The sequence below is a fragment of the Anabas testudineus genome, chromosome 11 (assembly GCF_900324465.2).
Source record: "Anabas testudineus chromosome 11, fAnaTes1.2, whole genome shotgun sequence".
In the NCBI taxonomy this organism is placed as follows: domain Eukaryota; kingdom Metazoa; phylum Chordata; class Actinopteri; order Anabantiformes; family Anabantidae; genus Anabas; species Anabas testudineus.
In genome coordinates, this window is record NC_046620.1 from 393728 (window position 1) to 416547 (window position 22820).

Consider the following 22820-nt stretch of genomic DNA (forward strand, 5'->3'; position numbering starts at 1 on the left):
GAGCTGTGCTGAGAAGCAGAGCAGATGTAGGGCAGGACAAACAACACACAGCAGCATCCTGAGTGAGTGTGTGTCTGATTGTGTATGCATGTGTGAGCATCTCCTCGTGACTAATCTGCTGCTTTAAACACGCATCAGAAAGAACACGCAGCCAGATCCCGTTAAAGGAACAGTCCGACTGAAACCGGTCTCGTTCATTGGAACTGAACCTGGTTCCTCTGTTACATGTCCTGCCCTCAGGTCTGGGTCCAGTTCCTCCTCTGATGTTCAGTGTAATAAAAACATTTTATTATCGCTGACAGCAGCTAAACCAACAAAGCGGCCCCGTCCTGACCGCGCAGAGGGCAGCGTATCAGCCTGGGCCCTCAGGGGTTAATGTGGCCCCTGTGTGCAGGAGGAAACACTAAAATCACTGAGCAGATCTGGACTGAAACTGTGTGACTGGGTTATTTACGGAGATGATTCGTGTTCATATCACAGTCCACTGAATTATTTACGCTCTCTCTCTCTCTGTATGTTGTGATGCTCGCTCGCCCGTCGTCTGATGCTTCTGTTTTAGTTATTCTCACTATGGGGGGTGGGGGCTGCTACTGGTGTTGGGCGTGTGTTCCATGTTTTATTAACACTGTCAGGGGCCCGGTGTGTTCCAGGTCAGTGTTACAGTTTGTTCTCAGCTGCAGGATTATGGAGGACGCGTGTTGGGGGATGGTGGGTGTTCACCGTGACTCAGAGCCCTGCAGCGTCTGTTCGAAGCCTCGACCTCATTTATTCATCGGAGCCTCGTTCCCTTTATTTCCTCCTGGAAATCACATCAGCACACAGAACATGTGATGTGGAGCCCGTCAGAGGAACGTTTCTTTATACACAGACAAAAAGAGTGGAGAAGACAGACTCCATCAGAACCGGCCTCGGGGTTCTCACCTGGCTGCTGCATTACACGGTCCAGACTGAGACAGAGGAGCCGGACAGAGCTGCAAAAAGAAACAACTGTCAAAGTGGAAAGAAAAGCAGCGATCAGTGGATCAAGATCAAGAACAGGTCTATGATTACTAAAACTGTCCCATAATGCAAAGTTTCTGGATTTTTGTACCTTTAATAAAAACCTTTGGTCTGTTGTTGTTTGTGTTCACATCAGCTGACCCTCACTGACCAATCGGAGCAGCTGCACAGGAAGCTTCCTAGGGGGGTGGGGGTCACAGCTGTTGGATCCATTAAAGGACAATTCACCAGTTTGATGTGTTTCAATGACAGAAACAGCAGAAGAAGACAGGAAGGTCAGAGATGCATCCTAACTCCTTATGTCCTTGTCTCCTTTCCTAACTTCTTCATCTGTTCAGATTAAAGGAGAAACTCTAAAACACTAATTCATCCAAACCAGGAACTGGATCAGTCTGATGTTGGAGAACATCTGTCAGCCCAGTGAAGCCAGTGGTTCACGCAGGAAGACGACAGCGCCCCCCACAGGACACACGCCGCACACACACCACCACCACCTTTGTCACTATACTCTTCTGTTACTGAGGTTTCTCTGGTCCGGGTTCTGGATGAGAGACGTTCTATAAATCTGTTAAATATTAAATCTGAGGTCAGAGTCGATGTTTAATTAGTGCAGAGACCGGAAGTTTTCTGATCAGTGGAGTCTCAGCTCCTCTTCATCTCCTCCTCCTCCGTGTTTTATTGATGACGGGTGGCACCTCCACTTTCCAGCCTCATGTTACTTTGTCCGTTCAGAGACTAATCCTGATCTCTAAGAATAAAAACCTGATCCCACCTCAGATTGATTACAAACTGAATCTTTGTTGGACTAAAGGAAACTGACTTAAAAAAATAAATAGTTCTTAGTTTCCCTCGGCTCCGTCTGACAGGATCTAGAGTGGTTTGTCAGTTCACTGTCTTCAGAGTAGAACCAACGTTCCCACCTCAGAGTCTTTAGTACTAGAGAATATTCTGTCTCCACCTGTGAGCAGAAACATACCTGCTGAGATGATCAGGTGAGGATCCTGGTCCAGCCCAGGCCCTGCTCGCCATCTTGCAGGCCCATATGGCAGCAGCCTGAAGTCATGTCTGGGGGCTGAAAGTGCCCAGGCTCCACCTGAGCACCAGGTGTTCAGCACCTGTTCAGGTGTGCGGCTAGTTCACAGCATTCATCGGTGAAAAAGTAAAACTAATAAAATCGAATCCAGTAATTTCCAACAGTGACCTGAACAAGACCTGAACCGGACTCAGCAGGTCCTGGTTTTAGAACAGCTGAGTGAGAAGAAAATGAGTCGAGCTCAAACTTCACTTTCTTTTCAGATCTTTTATTGAAAACTCAATTTCTGACACAACACAACAAGTCCAACACAAATTTTTCCCACAAACACAAAGATGGAGGGAAACTAAGAGCTGACGAAGGGGTGAGCAGGGGTCAAAGGTCAAAGAGGCAGGTCAACCTTCACCTCGCTGCAGAAAACGGATATCTGGAGCATTAAAAAGTCCAAACCTGAAGCTGAGTCTATTTACAATATTAAAATCTTAAAAACCTCACAGGTCAGACACGTGACCTTTGACCTTTACACTGGTGGAAACAACACGCTGCCTTAATGTCCTGCCTGATCCCTCACTGGCTTCCCACCCACATCTACAGCTAATGAGGATTCTCCTCATCGATTAATCAGAACCAGGGACCGACGTGTTGTTTCCACAAGTGCAAAGGAGTTTACAGCAGTTCAGAGTTCAGAGTTCAGGGAGGAGATTAAAGAACAAAGCACGACGCAGACACAGAAAAAATCAAACGTTTCAAGATTTCAAACATTTCATTTCCAGTTTTTCTGAAGCTGCAGCAGACATAGAAACAGGTGAGACCTGTCAGACTCCTCCTCCCTCACACAGGTAAACAGTGGAAGACAGTGTCCCACAATGCACTGCACAGCTGTAACGGTGCGTTCAGGGCCTGAGCCTGCTGTTACACAGACACGACTGGCGACAGCCGTCTGTGTTTTTACTGCTGGATTCTAACCTGTGAACATCTGTACGTGAAATAAACTGATCCTGCTTCATCGGAACCCTTGAACCTGATGCCGGTCCTAGTCTGACCTGAAAGGGGACCAGTAAACATCTAAACTGGGACCTTTCAGACCTGATCGTTTGTCAACGAGCCCCTGAACGCACTGGTATGTCTGTGCTGTGTGAAGAAGGTGAACCGGAGCTGGTCTGGACATCATGGGGGGGGAAACTACAAACTAAAAACATCAGCTGCTGATCCGGGACAAGCGGTCAACTCCAAAACAACAAACACATCAGAACTAATCCATCTCCTGTAGAACCCAACAACAAATCATACACACACTGGGAGTCTGGGATGTGTTACAGGAGGTCTGTGAAGGGGCAGAGACAGCAGAGTGGACCCAGTTCAGGAGCCCGTTAAGCCAATTCATGCTGGTGCTGGTCTTTACTTCTGGTTTCTGCAGAACCAGAAATGTCTGCTGGAAGATAAAGGAGGAAAAGAAGATCCTGACATGAGGGGGGACAGGGCGGCTGCAGACTGACCTGCAGAGAGCCAAATAAAACCCGGTCCAGACTTCAAGACTCCTAACAGGATTTTATGACTCAACTAAAACTGGATCAACCGGAAACCAGGAGTGAAGACCAGCCACATGTTGCACATGTCCGATTGAGTCTGGTAGTCTGGACTGGGGGACGTCCCCTGAGTGGGAAAAGTCTCCAGTGGAGTCTGTAAAATCCTGTTTTTGGTGCTCAAACAGAAACCCGGTCTGATCCGTTCTTCTGTTCTGGTCTAGTCTACACATCAGGAACTGCTGCCAAGCTCAGGATCAGTCTGTGGAGAGGAGATGGACTCGGTGGACAGACAAGCTTTGATCTTGGACCAGGTTTTAGTCTTGAGTTCTGATAAACTCTGATATATTATCTAAAAATAAAGACACGACTTTCTATCGAACTGAAAGGAGCTGATTCACTGTTCCTGTTGCTGCGGTCCCTGGTGCAGCTGCAGTGGTTGTAGTCTGGCGGAGGTCGGGTCCGGACTGAGGTGGACTGAGACTGACAGAAACAGGACAGGACAACATGCAGAAGACAGTCCACCGGAGGACTAGTCATCTTCGTCGTCCTCGTCGTCCTCGCCTTCATCGTCTACGTTTCGTTTCCTCTTCTGTCCTTGAACGCCCCCCTGATCCTCTGCAGAGAGAAAACGGACCGATCAGAACCCTGCAGCTAAAATCTGAGAGACTAAAGACGGCTTCGTGCTCCGTCTCCAGCCGGAACCAGAAGCAGGAGAACTGAGCACATCGTTCCTGTAGACTGAACCTCTCTGCTCGACTGTCTCCACTAAGCAGCTGTTTCTAATCCACTTTACTTTGAGGTCCGATCAGTTCCAGACCCTGTTCTGCTGTTCCCTCTCTGACCCTGATTAATGAACGTCGTAGCTTCCTAAGGTCATTAGTTCAGGTGAAGTTGAATCGTACTCACCTTCCTCCTCCTCTTCAGCATAGTCTTCCTCGTCCTCTTCCTGACAGACACAATAACAGACACAATGAAACTCTGCATGTTTCACAATAAAAGCTGGTTTCTGATTGGATGACACGGACAAAACTCATCTACTCATCACGTCTACGTCGCTGTGACCAGGCTGATCTCCATCAGTCCGACTGTTTCCTCACTGATAAACGTCTCAGTGTTCGAATTAAATCTACAACACGTTCTGTTGCGTAGAACTGTACGAATTAATAACATCAGTTCTACAGTTTTTCGTGTTAAGAAAAAATTTAAATGTATTACATTTAAATAAAATGCAACCTTCTTTTCCTGTCATTCAGTCTGTCGGCCATGTTGGTGCTGAACCTGGTCTAATGAACACAGACACACCTGAGGTCAATCCAGGAGACCGGCTCAGCTCAGACCAGACAGAGAACTGGAGCTCATACAGTCATTTCTGACTTTGTCGTCTAGCTACTGCTGTTGGAGTCCAACAGTTCTGGGTTCACTCAGTCCACCTGTCGGCAGCTGAGGTCCAGCAGCAGTGGATCGGTTGAAGACCTCCTGCTGTTACAGCCTGTGGTTCAAATTACGTGAAACTAAATGATTCTGTCATGAATTCATGACATGACCCGTTTGTGTGGTCGTGGTTTTGTTCAGACCCTCAGCCCTGATCACCTGCAGCTCTCAGAACGTCCCGGTTCTGTTTCTGGAACTAAAAAGTTGGTGTTTGGTGTTGTACAGACTCTGTTCTCTGCCTGGCTGAGGACAGGTGCATTGTGGGAGAGGGGAGAATTCCTGAGTCTGAGCCAGATGTGGATCGACCTGCAGGCCGAAGCCCGAGTTGCCCACCTGATCGGCCCGGTTCACCTGAAAGCTCAGCCCCACCTCGCCTCCCTCTGAGCCGTCCTCATCCTCCTCTTCATCGTCGTCATCGTCGTAGTCGCCCGCCTGCCCCGCGCCGTCCTCGCCGTCCTCGTCTGCGGACACAGAGACGTCATTCAGACCGGGGACGGAACACGGTTCAGTTCAAACAGGTAAAAGGAGGTAGAGTCCTACCTTCGTCCTCAGCCTCAGAGTCGGGGGCCTCGTTGTCCTCCTGGTCGAAGCCGTCCAGGTAGGTGATCTGAGGCAGAAGCTCGAACACGCTCTCCCTGTAGTCCTCCAGAGACGTGATCTCACAGTTGAACAGGTCCAGACTCTGCAGGTTCTTCAGGTTTTGCTGGAGCATAAAACCTGAGGTTAGCAGCTACACTGAGCGTGTGTGTGTGTGTGTGTGTGTGTGTGTGTTTGTTCTAACCAAAGCCTCCACGGTGCTCAGGTCTTTGATCTTGTTCCCGCTCAGGTTGAGGTAGGTCAGGTTGGGACATTTCTCTGCCAGAGTCTCCAGAGACCCGGACAGGTTGTTGTCACTAAGCTCCAACTAACAAACACAGAGAAGAGTTCAGACAGGTGAGATCACCTGTGGAACCAGGCACAGGCTTTAGGTCACAGGTCACAGGTTTAACACCCAGGAGGATGGATACAACACAGACAGTAACTGTGGAGAACAGAGCTTCTGATGATCAATAAAACCTTTTTATGTTGGAATTCAGCTGGTCTGGGTTTCAAACCTGAGCCGTGTGTTACCTTGCGTAGTTTGGGCAGCGAGGGCAGTTTAGCCAGAGAGTTCAGGCCCACGTTGACCAGACTGAGAACCTCGAGCTCGCTGAACTCGTCCGTCAGACCTTCGACGTCCCCGTCTGTGGAGCGACTGTTGTCGATCACCAGCTCTGCGATCTGTGGGATGGAGACGAGACGGGAGCTGATTCAGAGTTTGGAGAACCCGTGAACGCAACACAAACATTCTGCCACCACCTGTGTGTCCACGTATATAAGACGGAGGACGGACAGAGACCAAAGGTCATAATAAAAACAATAAATAAAAAGACAGATGTGAGAATTTACCAGGAGAAATTAGAGAGAATCAGTGAGACAGAGTCACATGAACAGAGATAAATAGAGATAAACAAGGATAAATAAAGATAATTGGAGATACACAAAGATAATTGGAGATAAATAGTCTGGACCGAGGTCTCAGACCATGGATCCTTTATTTCCTGCTGGATCTGGATCATATAGATCAGGTTTAGTTATAGAACGGAATCAACGAAAACCACCCCTCCGTGTGTGTGTGGGGTGGGGTTAACCTACTATAATCTACGTGCACACTGTGTGCGTGTGTGTGGGGGGGGTTAACCTACTATAATCTACGTGCACACTGTGTGTGTGTGTGTGTGTGGGGGGTGGGGTTAACCTACTATAATCTACGTGCACACTGTGTGTGTGTGTGTGTGGGGGGGGGGGGGGTTAACCTACTATAATCTACGTGCACACAGTGTGTGTGTGTGTGTGGGGGGGGGTTGTAGTCCTCTGAGCCTCTACAGACCATCTGTCGGCTTCCTCCACTTCAGAAAACCTGACACCAGTGAATCCTGGATCTAAGACTCTGCTGAAGTGAACCGGGTCTGAACCCAGTTCTTCAAACTAACTAACTAACAAACCAATGAAGAGACTGACCAGCAGGTTGATGGATCAGTAACCAGCAGGTTGATGGATCAGTAACCAGCAGGTTGATGATGGATCAGTAACCAGCAGGTTGATGGATCAGTAACCAGCAGGTTAATGGATCAGTAACCAGCAGGTTGATGGATCAGTAACCAGCAGGTTAATGGATCAGTAACCAGCAGGTTGATGGATCAGTGACTGTAATAAAACTGAACGTGTGGCGGTTCGGTTCGGTTTCTGGACTGTGGTCTGAGAATGACGAGTCCTCTGAGACTTTAATAACCCATGAAGTGAAGCAGCTCCGAACCTCTTCCGGTCGGATCACTCACGAACCAGCAGAAAACCAAGTCTTCACTCATGAACCGGACCTCAGTCCAACCAGCGGTCCGGTTATATAACGTCATCACGCACCGAGTAAACCGGGCACGTTACTGGTTTAATACCGACTAAACCAGTAACTGCTACACGGGACTAGACCAGTACGGGGTCCGGATCTGACTGGTTCCAGTGGCTGCTCTTCGAGTAACGTTACCGTCGTTAGGATTCGTTACGACGCAGTAACGGGGTCGTTACACCGTAGTCACGGTCCAGGAACGGGTCACGCTGTGCCGCAGTTTTTCCGGTTCGTGTTGGGACATTTAACAGAATTATTGTTCGGTGTCGGTGTCGTTTCCCTTCGACACGAGGGATAATCCGCTTAGTGTAACGTTAAGCTGCAGCTCAGAGTAACGCGTTACTCCGGCTCCACTCAAAATGTCTGTGACCGACCTCCGAGCGCCCCGCGTCCGCCACCGAGCAGCGTCCACACGGCTCCGATTAAAACCCCCAACTGTCCCCAAGTGTGCTTCTAAACTCGGTGTAGCTTCGTGGACTTTGGTGAAACGTCCCGATAAACCGTGTTTCCGTCGAACTTTAAGCCGTTGCCGACTTAAAATGTCCGCTGGCAGGGGACGGAGCTCCCGCCGACGTCGTCGTTGTTGTTGAGCTGCGGGGAGCTCCGGTAACAGCCGGTCTGGTCACCGGCCGAATGACCGCTGGTTAGGGTTCATTTGACCGGTATTAGTGCGATGTGTGCTCCGGTAAACTGGACTTGGTCCGGTTTAGTTTGACCGACGACCGGTTCGCGTTCGAAGTTCCCGCTGAACTTGTGGAGCCGGTTTAACGGGACACGATGAAGCCGTTTGACCGCGTTAGCTGCACCAGCGGCGGGATAAGAACCGTAAATCCACCGCTAGCTGCGGTCGGAGAGGCGGAGGAGGAGGAGGAGGGGGCGGACGGACCGAGCCGCGAGATGCTTCCACGTCCATCTGGGACCGCGGGGATCAGATCAGCTGATCGGACCATAACGTGATCGATAAGAGCTTCAACGGCCGAATGTCCGACACCGAACTTACCGGAGTGTTGTCGGTAGCAGATCCGCGGAAGGAGCGAAGCGAAGCGGCCAGGCTGGCTGCGGTCGCACGTCCCCTCCCGGGCGATTTCAGTTGTAATGATATTAGGCATCCGAGCCGCTCACCTGCGCCGGGTTCCTGTTCCGCAGCTCCAGACTGATCCTCTTCCTCATGTCCATGCTGGAAGGTGCCGTGTGGGGAGACTGAACAGCTCGGTAAACAGTTGACAAACTCCCGGAGCTCGGAGCGCTGCCTGCCCTCCTCTGGTGGCCACAGTTCGCCTACTGATCCTCCATGATACCTCCCGCCCTGCCCCCTCCACCCGGTCCCGCCTCCCGCCGCACAAGGTTGGCCGCGTGTCCCTTCGCCGCCTCTGATTGGATGAAAGGCTTGTCAATCAAGGCTGATCGGCCATAAGCCACTAGCTGGGCGGGAGGATCCCGAAAGCCTCTGGCAGCCTGGCAAAGCCTCATGGGAGATGTAGTTGTTTAACACCACCGGCACCTCAACACCATCACTGTCAGGGAATATTTAGACACTTTAAATATGTTTTCCCAGTATTATGTACAACTCTTACTTAACGGATAGGTTCACTGTTTTAACAACACTGCTCCTTTTAATGCACCTTGAATGAAGTGACTAAATCCAGTCTTCATTTTGTGCAAAAACATTTACAAAAAAGTGTATCTCAGCATAGTCTGAAGAAGTCAACTGGATATATTCAAAGTTACACTGACTTAGTACAAAACTCCCCAGTGGAAAACAGGGAATCTGGCACCAAAAGGATGAAACTTTTAAAAACGGAAGCTGGTAAGAACTGGCACTAATCCCGTTACTTACACTAAATATGCATCTGGTTAAAGGCCAGAATGAACAAGACACATTATAGCATTCAAAAAAGTTCAGCGTCACTGTCCTGTCAGTACGGTTTTGAATGGAGGGCTTGTAATGAAGTATTTAAAGGGGTGGTGTTTGTATTTTTAATTAAGTATCTGACACATTTCATCTTTACAGAAATTTGAATTTGTGTAGCCTCACTAATGTTAATAGAAAAACAAAACAAACAGCTGTGTGTGTGTGTGTGTATAACGGCACTAAATGTTCATACAGTTAAATCAACTCTCTGAAGAGAAGAAAATCGGAACATTACCTTACAGAGAGTTTACAGCAGGACTGTTAGTTTTAACTTGACGAACACCGACTGTATCTTGTGCCGGTGTTTTAGTGGGTGAGCTGGGTCTACTTCAGCATGTTAATATAGATGTGGTTACTACAGGTGTGTGAAGGCATCAAAAACACAGCAGAGAGCCTGTTAATCAGAAAAACAAGTGTTTATATTTCAGATTAACAATGCAGTCAGCCATCATCATCATCATTCAGGTACGGTTAAAAAAATACAACTTTATATGTACATAGAAAAAGGTCGGCTTCGCTGAGCTTATAAAAATAACTGTCACACTCAACTCAAAGACGCGGAATCACAGATCAGAGAAAAAACGAAGAGCACGACGGACTGCTGAAAAGAAGCAGGTGGTGAAAAAGCTGTGAGAGATGAAGGACAGCTGACAGGTAGTGATCAGTAACTGCTGTTCCACTGTGGAGCCACACAGGCCTGAACCAGGACAGAAAACCAGGACCAGCATGTTGTTTTTAAAGGTGGTTTTAGACATTTCACCTCAAACCACACTGTGTCGACTCAGACGGACTGCGTTTTAGCTATGACACAGTTTCAAAAGACTTGATCCCTGCTGTAGAGATGATCCATCATTATATTACAAAGTTAGTAACGTTAAGTATTTTTTATATTTGAATAATGATTTCAGACTAATTTGTACATTTGTGTTGGTTTCTATCATGACACTGGGTTTTGGGCTTTTGGACACAAAGCATCTGCAGAATGAGATGGTGTGATACCACCACCATAAGTCTGGTTACGAATAAATCTGCATTTCTACAAAGCTCCATTTCCCCAAACATACAATGGAGGTTTTGTAAAAGCTCAGTTGTGATTTGTGACTTTAGCCGGATCAGTGTGAACGCAGCCTCAGTCAGACCTGTTGGACCAACATGTTTCCAACTACCTATAAAATGAAACCTGGTTTCAAAGATTAATCATCATAATTGCTGAATGGAATAACGGTTTCCATGATGGATCTGGTGCAGTTCAGGTCAGAATGTAGGTTTGCGAATAAAGACCAGTTTTGTATATTCAAACAGCTTGTGGCTGAAGAAAACTCCACTGTGGCCATTTGGCTTTGGATCATTTTTGTTGCTCTAATTGGAAAATCTATGGTAATGAGATCGTTCCCTAGTTACACATGATGAAATAATATCCAAAACACAACAAAGCAGGAAAACTGTTTTAGTGTCCAAAACCGAGACGTTTTTGTTTTCACAGCTCATAGTTGGGCTTTTGTGGAAGCAAAATGGTGCAAGCTACTGAAAGCTACAAGCTACAGATAGAAATAAAAGGATATAAATGATTTCTGCAGGGATAACCAAAAACCAAGGGTTAGAACAAACTAAAGCTCTAGATCTCTGCAATATGAGCATCACTTATTTTACATGACCCTGCTGCTCTTAGTTTCAGTGATCCTACATTTACAGAAAGGGAAGCAAATGGTGTGTTAAAGCAGGGTTAGAGAACCAGACTGATCTGCATATATGTAGGACTTCCGGAACCCATCACCTTCGTTTGGGATCACTGATCGCAGTTCAGACAAAAACAAAAAAGGTGCCTCTGAGTGAAGGTCCCATTTGGCCCCATTCTCTGTCCATTTCTTCAAACCATTTATCCAGCTTCATTCCTGTCTGCTGCAGCCATTTTGCATCCCACTTAATTAGGTATTAACTGAGAGAACAAGGTGGAACTAGAAATGATGCACAACTGAAATGCATCGTTGTGTTTGTTTTTCCCCGTCCATTTATCTCTCACAAATCCATTTAGCCTTTTCTCTCTGATGTTGCGTTACCAAACCTCCAAAGGATTCAAAATTGATTCATCCTGTTTCTTTAGTACGTCTTTCTTTTTTGTCTCCCTCTTTGAAGTACTGGCATTGACTAATTTAATGATTCCAAACGGTGCACTCCCCTACTCTTCTGTCAGCTTGTCAGTCTTCTCATTTTACCTTTCTGGTGAGGTGATTTTGCTTCATGTTATCAAATCTTTGAGGCACTTAAAATTATGCATGGCTGCAGTCCACCACCATTTCTGTTTAAAACACAGACTCAGTCTTTCTCTTTTCATCCAACGACTGTTTTGTTTTGTCCTTTACTGAAGTGTTGATCAAAAATATTTAGGGAGAACTACACTAATCATGTTTGTTTAGGTCTTCACTAGTCTGTCTTTCTCTTATGACTGTCATGTTTTATAACATTATGTCCCTCCTCTCTGACACATCCTAAGGGATTCAAAATGTTGCCTGACCAAAATCCACCATTGTGTTTGTTTAGTCTGTTTGTGTCTTTCCTCCTCCTGTTTTGGGGGCAGCCATTTGCTTCTTCAAATCTTTTATGGATGCTAAATGGTGCATGTCTGAAATCCACTGTTAGGTTTGTTAAGTTGTTTAAGGGAAGCCATTTTGTCTCTCCTCTCTGCTGCATCAAATCAATCATGTGGAATCAAAATGATTACTTGAAGTCTTCCTGCTTCTTCCCTCCACCACTATCTCCAGTATATGGGATGCAAACGAGTCAGACCTCTCCTGTCACAATGTCTCACCCCCCACCCAATGTCCCTCCTCCGTTAGGAGCTGACCTCCGTCGTCTCTCCCCCCGTCTCCACCAGCGTCACCTGACCCTCCTCTCCTTCCATGATGATGCCTCCCTCCTGGAGCACCACCATCTCTCCTTCCTCTTCCACCACACCTGCAGCTGCCTCCTCCTCGTCCTCACCCCCCACCACCTCTTCAGGGCTGGCTGCGGCGTTGGTGGAAGTGCTGACGGCCGTAACAGTGGTGGTGCTGTTGGCCTGACTCTGGGCCATGGCCTCCAGCTTGATGCGGTACTCCTCAGCCTCCTGCTCCTTACGCAGCAGCTGCTGACGGTACTCCTGTGCCTTCCTGTTGGCCTCCTGCAGCTGCCTCTGCAACAACTCCTGCAGGGGGAGGAGGTCACAGGGTCATTACTACTCAGACTGTTAGTTCAGATGAAACTGCTTCTTAGTCTTTTAGACCAATTGGTCAGACATCGTACATTCTGTAGCACTGTAGGTGCTGCCTGGACATTTGTTGTTCTGGTGGTTGTGTTTTATCACTATGAATGTTTCCTATTACCTGGTGTCTCTTGAACCAGATACTGTGATGCCAATAAATAATGTATACATAGAAGATTTGCATGTGTTTGCAGCTGTTGTTTATGTGCTATTTTCGTTGTGATGGATCATACTGTCTGTCAAATACTTAAATTCATAATAACAATGAGGGAAATATATTGCTCAAGGACCATTGTAGAAATTTGTCATGTTAAAAAAAGTAATTTGATTGATATTTTACTGTGTTTCATGCTTAGTTAAACTCATGACTGGTTTATCTGCTGCTGCTTCTACTCGCAGGGTCCTAACAATACTCTATACAATTATCTTCCACTCACCGTCTCTCCTGCGTCGCTGTGGTTGTTGGTCACTTCCAGCTTCCTCTTCCTGGAGGGTGGAGGTTGCGGCTCCTCCGTCACCACCTCCTCTGTCACCGTGTTTGCCGGCACTGCCAGCACTAAAAACAAACACACTGTCAGCACCAAATACACCAACAGGACTCAGGAGAAAGTTTGAAGTCCATGTGTCGTACTCTGCTGTCCGTGCTGCATAGTGACGAAGAACGGCTGGGCCATCCCTCCTGTGGTCTGCAGGTTACCATGCTGGTCCGTTACTATGGTGATGACCCTTTGACCCCCTTCGTTGACGACAGCTGCATGCTGGATGTTGGAGTCGAGAGCGCTGGCTGCCATCGCTTCTTCTGAATCTCCTGAACATTAAAACAGACAAATCACACGCTTAACAACCAAGAGTTGTGTGTGTTACCGTGTGCGTTACCATGTGCGTTTGTACCTGCATTGGCCTTGTTGAGCAGCTCTGCAAGGTTGACCACTCCCCCCTGTATGGCAGGTATCCCCTGGATGATGAACTGTGGCTGGTTGGTGGTGGTGCTGGTGTCCACGTTCATACTCACCTGGTTCATGTTCACCTGGTTCATATTCACCTGATTCTGCATGCCCTCCTACTCAAATACATAAAAATAACAATTAAGAACTTGATTTATAAAAACATTAGAGGTTTCTCCAACATTTAAATGTCATCTCCAGATTCAAGTAACAAACATTTTATTGCTGGCAAAAATAACATTTATAAATTAACTTTATTTACAGGAAAGCCCCACATAACTTTTGTGCTGATTTGTGCAAGTTGTTCACTTATTTCTAGTCAAAATGTTTAGCAGCTATAACAATAAAAATAAAAGTGGCAAAGAAGACAATAACACTCCGACGTTGTCTCACCTGCAGCAGCAGCATTAGCTCCGTGTTCTGAGTGTCGGCAGCAATGTCAAACGGCGTCTTGTCGAACTTACTGAGTGCATGCACGTCAGCTCCGTGTTTGATCAGAGTCTCGGCCACGCTGTGGTGCCCGTGCTGCGCCGCCCAGTGCAGAGCCGTCATCTTCAGCATGTCTTTGGCGTTAATGTCTGCACCGCTCTGAAAATTCACAAAGTTATGTTCACATTCAGTTGTAACAAACATATTTATCCAAGAGTTAGAAGCTCATGGACCACTCCGCTGCTTCGAATCTTTTTCTGTGTGGTGTGGGGACCAGACACTGTTTGTATGACTCATAATCATGAGTAATGTGTTTTTCTACAGTCTAGTCTTTTCAGACTAGTAGGAACTTCCTGATCGAGAATCTAGATAGGAAACGTGGTCGTACTAACCAGCAGATTCTGTGTAAGATTTTAACACTAACATAAGCTTCATATTGTTTCATCTGCATTCAATCAACAGACATTTTGGGCCCAGCCCGATGCCAGAAACATCTGCATGTCACCTTCACACTCAGTGTAAGACCAGATAAGTTCTCACCCGGACCAGCAGCTCCACGATGACTGTGTGTCCCTCGGCAGCAGCCATGTGCAGCGGGGTCCTGTCCACCTTGGTGCGAGCGTCTCTGCTAACGCCAGCTCTCAGTAGGACGTCGGCGGTGGAGTAATGACCGTGCTGAGCAGCCAGGTGGAGTGGAGACGTCCCCAACTACAGGAGATATGGACAGATACGATAGATAACGTTGAAACCAAAAACACACTCAGTGGTCAGTTTATTAGGAAAACCAAGACAACTAAATCTGCGGTAAATTCTCCGTCATCATCCGAAGATGATTATGTTCCGAGGTGTTGACTCAATTGTATGATTATAGAGAACAGTTTGTGAACGACTGTATGTCATACAGAGAGGTGTTCCTGTTATTTTGTCTATTAGGAAATCCATAGCTCAGTTGTCACTGAACCCCAAACCCTTGGCGCCTCAAAAGGGCAGCCTGTCCACAATTCAATAATAAGTAGTAGTACTATATAGTAATAAAGGTTTTCTAAAAATAAAATAAACATATATACAGACATGTTCCACATACTGTATGTGTCTTAGAAATATGATTATGAACAACACATTTGTTGGTTGTATCTGACTAAAAAATATAAAAAAAGTAAAGGAGAAGGACAAAGTAGAAATAAACAGTCCTTGGCCACAAACATTCAGTTTACTTCCATGGCGTGTGTCAGTCAGTGCGTCTACAAGGACTTAGGTAACCAGGTTAGTAACAGGTATGGAGACAGAAAGGATGGTTGTTTTTCCTTTCTCTCTCTCGCACGCTCCTATTTACTGTCTGAATTAGGGTTAGAAACATATATATATATATATAGCAGCATTACAGTTTCTGATCAGACAATCAAACACACTCTCTGAAACTGTTCATCATGAAGGAGGATTTACTGCAGGACCAGTGGAATACACTGACTTTTTTTTAGCCTTGTGTACTTAACAAACTGATCACTGATTTTTTTCCCTCTGCAGCTAGACAGTCAGGTAAAATGAGCCAAGTGATATCAGCATGAAGACTGTGTCTCACCCAGTCCGTGGTGAAGGGGGCTCCGTTGGCCATCAGGTTTCTGACCTCATCATCCTGACCTTTACGAGCTGCCTCCAGCAGACGCTTCCCCAGGTCCACCAACGACATCTGACAGAGATGTGATACACAGAACAGAGACTTCATAATGAAGCCAAGTTACCCTGTTACCCAGAACATTTAAACAACACTAGTTACCTAAGTTAGATAAAACAAGTGACACATCAAGGAGATGATCGAATTAATCCAGTAGTTTTTCTACAAAAAGCTAGAGAAAAATAAAAGAATCTGGATGGAAACGTTTCTACTTTTGAACGTGAATAACTTGACTACCAGACAAACAGAAGCTGGTTTTAAATGTCAAACAGTAAGCTGTCTGTAGCATACATTAGTAGTATTAGCAAATTGAAAACACCTGCACATCTGAAGACTGTATTTAAGAAGGAGCATTTTCTTTATCATCTGGTGACTCTGTATATTTATCCATAAGTATATAATCATTTACTGCAACTTTATGTGTTGTTTGTCCGTAAAGCTCTGATGGACAAGTCTCTGACTGTAAAATCGATTTAAAGCGATTTGTGACAGGTTTGAACTAAAAAAAACATCTGTGTGCTGTTGTTTTGGGGTGTTTATCAGTCACAGCTAGAACATGACAATATAGCAAAGACTAACCCATAAATGAACTGTTTTCAACCTCAATGTAACGTTTGTATTATTTTCTGGATAACAATAAGAAAAGTAGTCGAAGCTAGTTGACTAGCGCAACACTCTGTCCGATAATGGACCTCGGGACTTGTGATTGCGAAACAGCGGAGATGGACGAGGGTTTTCTCTCCGCTGCTGAGGAGCCATTTTACGCGCCTTCTCGGGCAGAAAAGAGTCCGCCATGTGCCACGTACCCCCGCTCTGCCCTGTCGGTGCTATAATTTACCAGCACCGACCCCGTTTAAAAGCTCCTGCACCAACACATTTACTGTAGCACCGACAGGAAACCGTTTGATATTAAGTTGTCGGTTTTCCGGGGGAAGTCAGACAGAAATTTCCTATTTTACACACGGAGAAAAAACTACTTCCACATCCGGTTAACTAGCTTCTTCATGCGCGCACCGTCAAACCGCTTACCGGAGATTTATCCGGTGTGGGATTTCAGTGACATTCAGCTCTTTTCCGATTATCTAATATTCTAAAGTCGTGGAAAATGTCGTTTATCCCTCGGGGGACGGCGGAGCGGCGACTTACCGTGTCCAGGTTTGTTAGGAGCGAACCGGAGCGCTCTCCTCTGCTAATGTTAGCACGTTAGCTTGGCTAAACGCCACAAACCACTCAGCGTGTGGAGGGTTCGTGCGCTAATGTCTCTCGACAGTAAATAACTACAGCACAACAATGTGCAAAGCGCAGTCACAAGACACAAAACGCGGACATTTAATGCCGCGGCAGCTTGTCGGACTCCTCCGGCCTTGTTTACTGCAGCAAGTTAGCGAGAGGCGGCGGGTACCTGCCCGGATGTTATGGAAGAAGCCTTCAAAATAAGAGCACATATCCCGCGCTATACCCTGGCCTACTTGCTGAGATGTGTCATGTTTACTGCACAAAAACGTCCAAAAAGACAATCGACTGATTCTTCCATGGAGAGAAAGGTAATGGCAGTTAGCGTTAATTTCCGAGCTAGAAAGAAGACACTGAGGGAAAAGGCCACTGCAGCAGCAGAGCTTGGATTACAGGCATGCATTAATGGAACGAGATACCACTGTTTCCACCTTTTATGACGAGTAAGTTTGGAGTCTATACCATGCAATTACTATGCCAAAACATTTTATACTTATAACAGATTTCAGCGTCAGCTACGTAGTGAATGGGTAAATAATGTAGTGGTATATTGAGCCAGGACGACTCCTTTCTCCATGAAAAGTTAGTGTCTCTATTTTATGTTGAAAGTCTGGACAGGAAGTGTGCTCTTCGTTGTGCGTAACTTGAACCCGCTGTTTACCAGCTAGCCCGTTAGCCGTTAGCCTGCAGACTCCTACAGAGGTAAAGTAAAACACCGTTTACCTTCTTCTCTCGTAGATTCCCGCTACGCTACGTCTTCGGATGTGGACCAGGTTCTGACAGGGGTTCACCTGCCGAGAACGGGTTTTAAAAGCGTTATTTTTGTGTTTTATCAGGTACAAAAATGGCGGCGCCGCGACACCGGAGGTGGAAGCCAGAGTGAGTTAACCTCCCGTGGGCGGGCTCAGCGGCGGCATGAGGAGCTGATCTCAGGTCGGTGGGAGCCGCGGGTCTCGGTCTGATCCAGGTTCTGAACCAGTGGAAGGCAGAACCCGGATCAGGCCTCGTCCCCAAACATACACGATGATCCTGCTGCACGACTCAAACGTTATGTTCTCGTAAACACAGGTTTTGTAAGAAGTCCAGCTCAGATTCAGCTGTAGTGTCAGTTTAATTCACTGCATTTGGAGGCAGCTGTTGTACTTTTACTACTTGTACTACAGTGAATCCTCAGAATCAGATTAAAAACAAATGTCGGTAGAATGTAAAATAATTCACATTAGAATAATTAAGTCATCAAACAGTATAAAAGGTTAAAATCAGCTACAGCATTAAAGTGATAATCAAATAACATCATGTTCATGTAAAATGAGCCAATCTGCATAAACAGTACTTGTACTTTGGGTATTTCAAACTATTTTGTCCTGTATTTAAGTGACATTTTAAATGCAGTACTTTGTGGTAATAATACTTACTGATGATCTGAGTACTACTTCCATCACAGTAGCGTCAGAGTTTAACCATGTTGTTGTTTCTTGTAGTGGAACAGTCTATAATGAATGTTAGTCCAGGACACACACACACACACACACACACACACACACACACACACACACACACACACACACACAGACAGATTGGTGCTATAACACGAACACGGCTACAGGCAGGAGAAGCACGCCTGCTCTTCTAAAGACGCTGCACAGATCGATGTAAATCTCTCATTAAAGAGGAGATTAACTTGTTTTTACTGTAGTGAACTCACCTGACAGCAAACTGCAGTTTGACCGTTTGTTGTTTCAGGATGAAGCACAGATCTGGGAGAAACACATGAGGCAGTAGGAACAGACCTGAGTGGACCACGTTACAGCAGAACGTGACGTGATAAGTGATGTAAGAGGCTGACTTTGCATTTACAGGTTCTCAGGGTCCTGGCTCACAGGGTTCTGTCCTCTACAGATCCTGGACCACAGAAACCTGTAGCCTGTGGAGGACCCCCCCCCCCCCCATCTGAGTTACAGCTGATGAGTCAAGTTAAATTTTTTGTTTAGTTAGGACTAGGTTTTTACCAGATTTCTCTTATTTATTAATAAAATCATCTTTTGAACACGTGGCTGTTTTCTCCCATGTTAAACTGCAGGAGTCAGAACTGATTTCTATAAACCACTTTGTATCTTGAACCTCACCTGTAAGTCGCTTTGGATAAACGAGTCTGCCATATTGACTAAATGTAAATGTACTGGAAACTTAACTCTCATCATCATGGTTACAATTAAAACATTTAAATTGTAATCAATACTCTTTTTATGGTGCATGTAGTTAAATTTCAAGATCAGTAAATTAGAAGAAAAAACATTTTATTACTGTTGACAGGTGAACAACAATCTGCTGATCAGTGAAACTGGACTAACAAATACTGAAACGGGTCAGACCAGAGATAAAGTGACAGTTAAATCGGCTCAGGATGAAACAACCAATGAAATAAATTAATAAACAACTAGTCTCAGAGCAAAATCATTAATCTGACAGGTGAGGCTGATCTGGACTCAGGTGACGGTGGGTTCAGAGCAGCAGGTTGAGGTCGGCCAGCAGAGCGTCCACGTCAGTGATGGGAGCTCTCCAGTAATTAAAGGAGGAAAACTCAGAGAGCTCCCCCTGCAGAGAGGAAGAGACACAACGTTACAGGAGCTGGTCCTGGATCAGACCTTGATCTGCTGCAGGACACTGACCAACCTCTGTTTAAATGGTTTTATGTTTTATGTTTTTATTTATTCATGACCACTTTATCTTACCAGAATGATTGCATTTTAATTTGGTTGTACATCGTACAATGACAATAAAGTTATTCTATTCTATTCTATGTGATTTTGAATAAATAGACTTTTATCAAACAAACAGGAACTATTTTCAGAGGCGGATGAATCCACCTTTGGTCTGTAGAGAGTAGGCCTGAGTCTAAATAAACGACAGTGAGTGAGAATTTTTTTTTAATATCAGCTGGACGTGAGTTCATCTAATGTTTCAGACTAAATACAAACGTCTGTCAGCAGATGGAGTCGAACTGATCTGATCACAGAATTAGTCTGATCTACAGTTAAAGACTGGATCTGTGAGCTGTCCTCTTACCTCCTCGTCCTGACTCCTCAGTTTGGACGTCTCGTCTTTTCCCGACTGACGACTGTCGATCAAACCCAGGTCCTCCAGCTCGGACAGGTCGAGGGCCGGGATCGGCTGCCTCCAGAAGAGGAAGGAGTCGAATTGGCTGTTTGATTTTTCCATCATCTTTCAGGTTCCTGCTGAGATCCAGAGACAGGTTTAGGTTTTGGATGATCTGAGAAGAAAAGAGAAACTATTTCACCAACTTCTTCAGGATCTGTCCCAGGGTTCACATGAGAAAAGTTCAAACTGTCATACGTCCCAACTGAACTCACTGGGAGTTCCTCTGATCCAGACTTTTGGAGTCGGGGATCCTCAGTTTAGTCTAAACTGATCTGATCCTCAAGTGAATAAAAACATGAGTGAACCAGAACTTACTTCTGACACCTACAGTACATTCTCTGCATGATGGCAGATGTTAAAGCTTCCACAGTCTCCTATAGATACATGCTCTTAAATTGGGCCATTTCTCTATGGAGTCTGGTTGTTGTGACATGAACTCAGTCCTGTACAAACAGTGACTTGACAGCACATGAAGTCTCTGCCGACTGAAACCAGCTTCAGTTGGTGTGAAACCTGGTTCTGGTTTTATTTGGAGTCTCTGCTGCTTGAACAGGACGTTTCCACAGAACAGACTGAACTGAAGAAACCAGTCAGACACCAAATAAAAAGACTTTGAATTCTATTACATCAGCTTTTGGTACCACAGTGTCCCCACAAAGCTGGTAACCTTTATTCAGGTTAAAATGTGAAACATCAATTCAGTTTTCAGACAGTAAATGATCCATATTGTCAGTGAGCTTCTGTGTCGGGGCGTGGTCCTCCATCACATCACTGATCTATTTCTGTCAGTGATGTTGATGCTGATTATTCCTGGGAGTCTAAAACAGGAACTGGCTCATCATGTCTCCACACACTGAAATAAACCTCAACATGTCACTGACTCAGCACTTTCACACTCTCACACGGAGGAATTCACCTGCCACCAAACTACATTCACATTTTCACTGATTTTATTTTCGGCTGCTTTCATTCTGAGATATTGATCCTGAGGTGGTGGCCTGATCCTCGCCGACTGATCACAGAAACATCTGCACATTTTAACACCGACTAACGACAGTAATCTGCATTAAAACACGTCATCGGTATCTTAGTTTTCATGTGATATCAGTTATTGATTAGATGTTGATTGGAGGATAAATCCAGACATTAATCAGTTTGTATTTGAGGCGTTGGCCGGAGCTCAGAATCAGAACAAGTCGATGATTCTACAGAATAAAATCACTTTTACATGATGAATTTCTGAATCTAAGACAGACATTTACCACAAATATTCCGATTTTCACACTGAGTTTTGTTGATGATCTTTTAAAGGTTTGATTTGCAGCAGGCTCCACCATCAGCGGCTTTTACACAGAAAACAGACAAATGTTTGGATTCTACAGAAACAGAGAGAAGAAGAAGAAGAAAGGAGAGTTCACCTGTTTGTTTCCCTGTGAAGATCAAAGTGCTTTCTTTCTTTGTTCTGTCGGTTTTTGTTGCAGACGGTTCTGATGCTGCAGGTTAAATGAGCTCTGCGCCTGCGTCAAGCTCACCTGAATACACACATAGACTTCCTTTTACAGATTTCAAAATAAAAGCCAAAGATTTCCTTTGTTTCCGTTATATGTTCTTTATTAGATGTTATTAATCACACTGTGACGTATTTATACAGTAGAACGAAATATTCTTCCACAAAGGTTTGTTAATTTCTTTTTTCAAATCATTTTACAAACAGTTGAACAGTCGATGATCAAAGTGAGGAAATCAGACAAATGAATGTTTAGTTGGTGAAGATTCTCGGTCGTCCAGGTGAAGTTACCTGGAAGTTGAGTCATGGTAACTGGACTTCCTTTTGTTAGGTAAAACAATGGAAGGGGAGGATGTGAAAGATGTAACAGTCACACCTCTGCCAACCCCTCTATCACTTAAAGTGGGTAATTAAGTGTGTCCAACCTGGTGCAGATGTGAACTGGTCCTGATCTTTCAAATAAGAACAACCCCCGGTTTCTTTTCAGCACTGTAGCCAGGCTGATAAAAAGTCATGGCTCTGTCGAGCCTAGTATCCCCTTAACTCTTAGCAGCAATGATTTTATGAATTTCTTTACAGATAAAATCATAACTATTGGAGAAAATATGTATCAGATCCTCCCTGCATACAGCATGGATGGTCTCATTTGTACAACAACTCTAGATTCATTTGTAAGACCACACTCGTATTTAGACTGCTTCCTCCCTGTAGATCATTCTAAATTAATTTCAGTAATTAATTCATCTAAACCATCAACATGTCTCTTAACTTCTCCGTCATCCTCTCACTCTCCAAGATCTTGTTCAACAAACTAGTCAGAAACTCATCATCAGGACCAACTGCCTTTCTACTCTTCATCCTCCTCCTTCTCGCTTCACTCTTACTAATCTTTGCTACTTCTTGCTCCGAAATTCACCTCTTCATTGTCTTTCATTCTTCCTCCTTTCATCTTCCATGTCACTCCTGGCACCTGTCAGTACATTTCCATCCCTATCTTTAATCACACTAATCTGCTGCACATCCTTCAGCCTCTCCCTCCTTACTGTCCAACCTAACATACAAGTCCTCATATTCCGTTTGTTTGGTCTTAGCCACCTCTACTAAAATACATTTATTCATATAGCACTTTTCTAAACATTTGTTACAAAGTGCTTCACATAAAAGACAAAAAACACAAGTAGCCCAACAAGTCCAACCCCTAGAGGAAGAAACCTCCAGCAGAACCAGGCTCAGGTTAGTCGACCATCTTCCTCAACCAGAGTGCAGGAAAAAATAAACAATAATACAAACAATCTGCCTTCATCCTCTTCATCTT

At 45.3% G+C, this 22820-nt stretch overlaps 3 protein-coding genes and 1 long non-coding RNA gene across 10 annotated transcripts; 1 reads left to right on the forward strand and 3 right to left on the reverse strand.

Annotated features, from left to right (window-relative positions):
- Positions 1 to 2279: 2279 nt before the first annotated feature.
- On the reverse strand, positions 2280 to 9679 carry anp32e (acidic (leucine-rich) nuclear phosphoprotein 32 family, member E). 4 transcript variants are annotated; one of them, XM_026349854.2, is made up of 8 exons: positions 9559 to 9679; positions 8534 to 8925; positions 6100 to 6249; positions 5771 to 5893; positions 5530 to 5692; positions 5359 to 5450; positions 4465 to 4504; positions 2280 to 4173 (listed from the first exon to the last, which is right to left on the reverse strand). In XM_026349854.2, the coding sequence occupies exons 2-8, from the start codon at positions 8585 to 8587 to the stop codon at positions 4088 to 4090; spliced, it is 708 nt and encodes a 235-aa protein (XP_026205639.1). In that variant the 5' UTR covers positions 8588 to 8925; positions 9559 to 9679; the 3' UTR covers positions 2280 to 4087. The 4 variants fall into 4 exon arrangements, 3 of the variants coding, with proteins under 3 accessions (XP_026205639.1, XP_026205638.1, XP_026205637.1); XM_026349853.2 differs by having other exon boundaries at positions 5341 to 5450; XM_026349852.2 differs by having other exon boundaries at positions 5323 to 5450.
- Positions 9680 to 9723: 44 nt separating this feature from the next.
- gabpb2a (GA binding protein transcription factor subunit beta 2a) lies at positions 9724 to 17694 on the reverse strand. Of its 3 annotated transcripts, none has more exons than XM_026349799.1 (8): positions 17563 to 17694; positions 15514 to 15621; positions 14475 to 14642; positions 13899 to 14093; positions 13453 to 13621; positions 13193 to 13369; positions 12999 to 13117; positions 9724 to 12504 (listed from the first exon to the last, which is right to left on the reverse strand). In XM_026349799.1, the coding sequence occupies exons 2-8, from the start codon at positions 15619 to 15621 to the stop codon at positions 12154 to 12156; spliced, it is 1287 nt and encodes a 428-aa protein (XP_026205584.1). In that variant the 5' UTR covers positions 17563 to 17694; the 3' UTR covers positions 9724 to 12153. The 3 variants fall into 3 exon arrangements, with proteins under 3 accessions (XP_026205584.1, XP_026205583.1, XP_033182089.1); XM_026349798.1 differs by lacking the exon at positions 17563 to 17694 and adding an exon at positions 16753 to 16886; XM_033326198.1 differs by lacking the exon at positions 17563 to 17694 and adding an exon at positions 16186 to 16264.
- On the forward strand, positions 17642 to 18888 carry LOC113155282. The gene is made up of 2 exons (XR_003298112.1): positions 17642 to 17772; positions 18583 to 18888. It is a non-coding gene; the product is annotated as an uncharacterized LOC113155282 (long non-coding RNA).
- A 148-nt stretch (positions 18889 to 19036) lies between these two features.
- Positions 19037 to 21554, reverse strand: mllt11 (MLLT11 transcription factor 7 cofactor). Of its 2 annotated transcripts, none has more exons than XM_026349901.1 (3): positions 21417 to 21554; positions 19906 to 20110; positions 19037 to 19434 (listed from the first exon to the last, which is right to left on the reverse strand). In XM_026349901.1, exons 2-3 carry the CDS (start codon positions 20059 to 20061, stop codon positions 19342 to 19344), a joined length of 249 nt encoding a protein of 82 aa, XP_026205686.1. In that variant the 5' UTR covers positions 20062 to 20110; positions 21417 to 21554; the 3' UTR covers positions 19037 to 19341. The 2 variants fall into 2 exon arrangements, with proteins under 2 accessions (XP_026205686.1, XP_026205687.1); XM_026349902.1 differs by having other exon boundaries at positions 19906 to 20072; positions 21417 to 21514.
- Positions 21555 to 22820: the final 1266 nt, after the last annotated feature.